This window comes from Mercurialis annua, linkage group LG7 (genome assembly GCF_937616625.2).
Source record: "Mercurialis annua linkage group LG7, ddMerAnnu1.2, whole genome shotgun sequence".
NCBI classification, from domain to species: Eukaryota; Viridiplantae; Streptophyta; class Magnoliopsida; order Malpighiales; family Euphorbiaceae; genus Mercurialis; species Mercurialis annua.
The window spans coordinates 12430240-12436684 of record NC_065576.1 but is presented as its reverse complement, the minus strand read 5'-3'; the positions used below and the strand labels follow the sequence as shown (position 1 = coordinate 12436684).

Here is a 6445-nt window from a genome sequence, read left to right as displayed (position 1 = left end):
CTTCTCTGGCTAATGGTCGGTATCGTACTCTTTGGAAACTCATCTGGTTTTTTTGCGTGTGGCATCTGTGGAAGGCTAAAAATAAAAGAGTGTTCAAGAACGAAGTAGATAATATTCAGAGCTTGGTGTTTTTGTCGATTTGCAAGGCCGTGTATTACTTTCGAGCTAGGAATCATCAATTTCCATTTAATGGGAATGATGTTTTTCGTACTATAGATTTTTTCTGTAATAATTCCTAGTTTTTGTTCTTGACTTTTTTGCCATCCATCTCTTTAGTGGATGTGCTAATACACCTATCATTTATCCAAAAAAAAAAATCATGTCATTTAGGATTTTAATTTGATTGCTGAAACTTTATTTTATGAAATGGGTAGTGTATAAAAATAATGGGTTCGATGGAAGAGTTAAAAAGAAGTTGCACACATAGTGTTTGATGAAAAGTCTTAGAGAGAATTTTATACTAGTTATGTGCTCAATTTATTTTGTTAAGTAAACCAATAGTAAATTCTTATTTTTATTTTAAAATAAAATTAATAAAATTAAACTAATTTAGCATATTTTTTATAATGCCGCTAGTAAACTGATAGGGAATTAAGAAATAATTTATTTTAATATTTATAATTTAAAAATAAAAAATAGAATTTTAAGTAAATTGATTGTAGACCGTTACTAAACCGTTAGTAAACTAATTTTTATTTTAAAATAAAACTAATAAGCTGAAATTAATTTAATAGGTGTTTTAAAATAGAGTTAATGTTATAAAAATTCACCAATCTTACACGTTTTCTCATTTTAAGCACGCCGTTTGAAAATCGTCATTTTCACACACGAAGTACCAATTCTCAAATCCATACAGCATTCACAAATCCGGTGAAATCAAGCTAATTAAACTTTAATTTTAAGTAATAAAATTAACCATATGAGCACAAGGATAATTCACATATATAACTAGAACAAATTAAATAATAAAATTAAACTCAGATTGCTGCCAACTTTATATATAACTAAAATTATCAATAATTAATAGGCTGAATTCTTGAAAATATAAAATCTTTGCTTCCGAGGTTAATTATAACTAAATATTTCAAAATCATTCCATTTAATCCGTTTTGTGAGTTTTCATGTCAACTTTGAAATTTCTGCCATGTTGATTAAAAGATCTTGTAATTTTCAAAACTTATTATATACTTGACACACACAAACCTCTGAAAAATAATAAGTTATATGATTTTAAAAAGTTAATTAAAATCGACCTAAACCCAAATGTTTAGTAATTTTAAGACCTTCTGGCTGAAAAGTACTCCCTCCGTCCCGTTTAAGAAGTCTCATATTCTATTTTGGGATGTCCCATTTAAAAAGTCCCATTATTATTTTTAGAGTACTTTTCCATTGAATACCCTATTTTACCCTTATTTTAGTCATCTTAAAAGAGTTCTATGGAAAATTCCACTATCATTAATAGGGGCAAAACATGAAAAAACATGAAAAGACAAGAATAATTAATGTTTTCTTAATCTGTGTGTAAAGTCAAATGGGACTTCTAAAGTGGGACGGAGAGAGTATTTAATTTGAAAAGTCAAAATAACGAATCAAATGTATTTGACTCAGTCAAGTGGGTCATATATATACCTAGCTTCCAAGATTCCTGTGTAAGCTGTTGCTGTCCAAATAATTGGGAGCTAGTGTTCTTCGTTTTGAACTTGTGCAAGCCGCCGGTAATTACTTGCCACCCAAGGATCATATTCTTTGTGGTCAAAAATGACGATCTTCAAACTAAAAAAACAAAAAACTCATCACTATAAAAAGATCATACGAAAAACATTGGCAATACATAGTAGATCAAACACACATTTAAAAAACTGAAACATAAAGAAAAAGAGAGACATGGAAATTATGGAAGATGTGGTGATAGTTGGGGCCGGAATAGCCGGAGTGGCGACGGCTGTAGCGCTGAAAAAAGTTGGTATCAGAGCTTTGGTATTAGAAAAATCGGAGGGACTACGAACTACTGGTACTGCTTTATCACTCTTTCCTAATGCTTGGATCGCCCTTGATGCTCTTGGTGTTTCTCATAAGCTCACTTCCCTTTATCCTGCTCTTTTAAGGTATTTTATTATTTGCTTAATTTTTTATTTATAAAAGTAGTACATAGTTTACCTTTTTTAAAGTTATTTAATTAACAAGTGATATTATGCATTGAAAATTAATCCTTAAAAATTATGTATGTAGATACAAAAACAAATTAAATTTTTTAAAAATGCATATTTCTTTTTTATTACCGTAAAGGAGAAATCCGCTTATGAAATTCAACTTTTAATTCATCATTTTAAATGTTAAAAAATTAACATATAATTGTGAAAAATATTATGATTTAGAGCTATAAATTAATGGTATTTAATTCTTTTGATTAAATATGTAAGAATGTGAAAACGTTTGGATATTTTGAACTACTAAACCTTTATTTTAAGTATCACTTTCACTTATCTTGATAAAAGAATTAGCAACGATTCAATGTGAAAACGTTTTTTTATTTATTTTTATAATGTTTTGCATGTTCATGATGATTAGGGGTTGTGTAACTAATGTTGCTACCGGAGCTGTTCAAGACATCAAATTTGGCGAAAATAGTGGGTAAGCTTCTTAGATTCGACCCCTTAAAACTTTACGAGCAAAGCGGATCAGTCTGGTCCTTCAATTTACAACTCGAAATTAAATAACTCATATCAATTAAGGACAACTTTTTCTACTTTTGAGTTAATTAAGGACTATAAAATAAATTTAGGGACCGAAATGATCCAATTTTATCCTTAATTGACTAGAACAGAGAGTATTGTCCTTAACTGATCCAACAATTGAAAGTATTGTCTTTAATTGATCAAAATAATTTAAACCATAAGTTCAGGGACCGAGTTAACCCTTCATTCAAACCTATATTGTTTTCTTTCAATAATTTATTTGGATTAATTAACTTTTTATATTAAATAAAATATTCATATGAATTATTATTATAACTTAATCATTTAATTTTGCATAGACCAAGAGCTATTCATCGCAAAACTTTACTGAATACTCTAGCAGAAGAATTGCCACCTCATTCGATCCGATTTTCTACCAAGATTACTTCTATTGAATTGCAAGAACATGGACGCATCTCAATTCCTGTGTTACATTTAGAAGATGGAACCACTATCAAATCAAAGGTATATCATATAAATGTTATATTTTAAGAATTTAAAATTTGACTTGGTAAACATTTTTACGTTTCATTTCGATACTGAAACTTCGTCATATCAAAACGGTTATAATTATATTTTATTTCAAACAAGAGTATCTCATCAATTAGTCATCCACTCGCAAAATATATCTTTGAAATATATTTATCGCATCGATCGCTATATCAATCATCGTTTGACATAACGCCTTGCATGGTATCATACTATCATATGATGACTACAAAGTAATTATTTTTATTCATTTTACATTATTTTATCCATTTAACATTAATAGAAAAAATCAGCATCCTATATATATTTTCAATATATGTTGTAACTGACTATCATATATGAAAAAAGTTTAATGCAACTCAAATATTTTGTATGGCAATGCTATTGTAGGTTTTGATCGGGTGTGATGGAGTGCATTCGATGGTTGCGAAATGGCTCGGACTTTCAGAAACAATCCATTCAGGGAGATATGCTGTGCGAGGATTATCCGTGTACCCAGAAGGGCATGGATTTAAGCAAGAAGTTCATCAATTTGTCGACGTTGGCAAAAGGGCTGGTTTCGTACCTCTCAATGACAAAGAGCTTTATTGGTTCTTATTGATCCCTCCTCAAGGTATTTAATAATGACCAAAATATTAAAAGTTTTGATTGTATTTTTTGACTATTAGCCTGATTATTGTTGTTTTTTTGATATTTCAGGAAATGAAATGCCTAGAGACCCCGAAATAATACAAAAAGAAATCATCGAAAAGTATGCAAAAAACTTCCCCTCACTATACCTAGACGTGGTTCGACGAGCGGATCTTTCCGAGCTAACATGGGCGCCGTTGATGCTGAGGAATCCGTTAAACGTGATATTCGGAAATACATGCAAAGGAAATGTGACAGTAGCTGGTGATGCAATGCACCCAATGACGCCTGATATAGCCCAAGGCGGCTGCTCCGCCTTAGAAGACGCAGTTGTACTCGGCAGACACATCGGCAACTCCTTCATTAAAAATGGAGTTGTGGTTCCGGAGGAAATGGAGGGAGCCATTTATGGATACGTTAAAGAAAGAAGATGGCGAGTTGGTGGGTTGATTACTGGTTCGTTTCTGTCCGGTTGGGTTCAACAAGGCGGCTCTAATTGGCTCATGAAGTTTCTCAGAGATTTTATTTTTTATGGTTTTATATTTAGTAAGCTCAGTAAGGTTGTGGTTTATGATTGTGGGAAATTGCCTACTGTCTCTGGTGATGATGGTCAGATGCATTCCTCAAATCATAAAACAGATTAGCTAGCTAAACTACTTTCAACCTTTGTTTCACTGGACAGAGCGGTTCGATTAGAAACTGAAAATCAGTCTGGTTCGTTTCTTTTAAGATTATATTTGTCTTGCTCAAATTAAGATATTCATTTCTGTTTCGGAATATAATATGATTTTTTTTTGACAGCAAATAAATGAGACTGTAGGTCCTTATTGTTGTATTTTATTTTTAGCATTTCATATTAATAAGATCCCAAATTTTTTTACTTGTGTTATTTTTTAATTTTGTTTATCTTAGTTGACAAATCTATATAAAGCATGTCTCCCTTTCAAAAATGGTTAATTTATTCCAAAAAGATACCGATGCCGATGACATGACAGAGCAAGGGAAATTCTTAGGTGAACCTAGTCCATTACATGAGATTATGAATCACCCATTAAAAACATGCCACATGTTATAATCACATCAAACTTAATCATGGAAATTCTTTATCTAGACCTGGTTCATACAAAATTAATGGACATAACCAATCAAATTCAAACACCATTAATATGATTTTTCCTTTTTCATGTTTAATAATTCACAGAATGCTAAAATAATCAGACAGAATAATGCAAAACCAACAAGAAATCTTTACGTGAATTTTCTGAGAAGCTATTTTAAAATTTGCTATGGCTATTTCATGAACCAAATACTTACATATGCAATTTTGAAAAGCAAAAAAAATTAACAAAACAACAAGAAGAAATCAACATCAACAGGCAAAAACAATTCAAATACAAGAAAAACAATTTCAATAGATGAATTTGAATCAATGCCGTGAGTTCATCTACGGACTCTTGAAATTCAACATACTTTTAACTCTCGAAATTCACAAGGTTTCATTTCGCTTCTCATGACCTTTAATATCAATTCATTCAACCATGCCATTTCAGAAATTAAGATGACAGAACATAAGAAAAGGTTGCTGTCCTATAAAGTTTTCAAACATGGCAAACATTTTTTCAACATCAAGAACCCAAAAGCTATTTTATGATTCATTAATATTAATAGTATACACACATATTGATCCAAGTAGTTAAGAGTAGGCTTGCCCCTTAAGTTATGTTTCAAATGGAAGAGTTTTACTCTCCTTGTGAGTCGGAATTTCCAAATACCAGCTCCACTCTAGATGAGTCGGAATTTCCAAATACCAGAAGATCACTAGAAAGCATCATTAAATTTGCTATTATTTCTTGTTTAGACTTCTTTTATTCTAAACAAGAAATGTTTTTGTACACATGTGCTTCAACAGGCATAGCTTTAGCTCATGCTAATGTTTGATAGAGCAATAAGAAGCCACAAGACTCCATGGCTTAATAACCATTGTAATTCAGGAGTTTCTACGAGGCATTTCTCAGAACATTTATAATGGAAAGAACAATACTAATTTATTTTCCAGGAAATCAAAAAAATTGCTGAAGATTATAAATTATGCATAAAGAAATTAAAATTCTTCATGTTTTTGCCAGATGATCATTACCACACAATAATCCAACAGTACAGTAGCATTTAAAGCATCACTGATGCAGAATAAAAATGGGTAGCAAGTTTTATACCTGTACGATGGGAAAATGTTGGTACTTCGTGTTGTAGGAGCTGAACATTAGAGTCCTCTGAGGATGCAATTTTAAGAATTTCAAAAATTTGAAGGGCCTAAAGCATCCAGCCCCCAAGAAGTGATGACATTGATTGAAACAAAATTTGATATGCAGTCATAATTCGTCCTTGAGAGCAATTGGCTCAATTAACTGCAAAGAAAATTGGAGGCAGAAATGTTGTTCAACATCAGGTGTCAGGTGATGAACTGCTGGAAACAACTGGATGTGTTTCCTGCTAATTTTCCACTTCTTTCACGCCCATTTGAGCGGCAACAGAGAACCAATGTCATGCACTACTTATGTGCATTGAAATGGAAAAGATGAGACCAAAAACCC

The 6445-nt window shown here is 31.5% G+C and overlaps 1 protein-coding gene across 1 annotated transcript; it reads left to right on the top strand.

Moving 5' to 3' along the window:
• Positions 1-1821: 1821 nt before the first annotated feature.
• Positions 1822-4648, top strand: LOC126657811 (monooxygenase 2-like). The gene is made up of 5 exons (XM_050352594.2): positions 1822-2105; positions 2569-2631; positions 3035-3200; positions 3615-3837; positions 3924-4648. The coding sequence occupies exons 1-5, from the start codon at positions 1885-1887 to the stop codon at positions 4496-4498; spliced, it is 1248 nt and encodes a 415-aa protein (XP_050208551.1). The 5' UTR covers positions 1822-1884; the 3' UTR covers positions 4499-4648.
• Positions 4649-6445: the final 1797 nt, after the last annotated feature.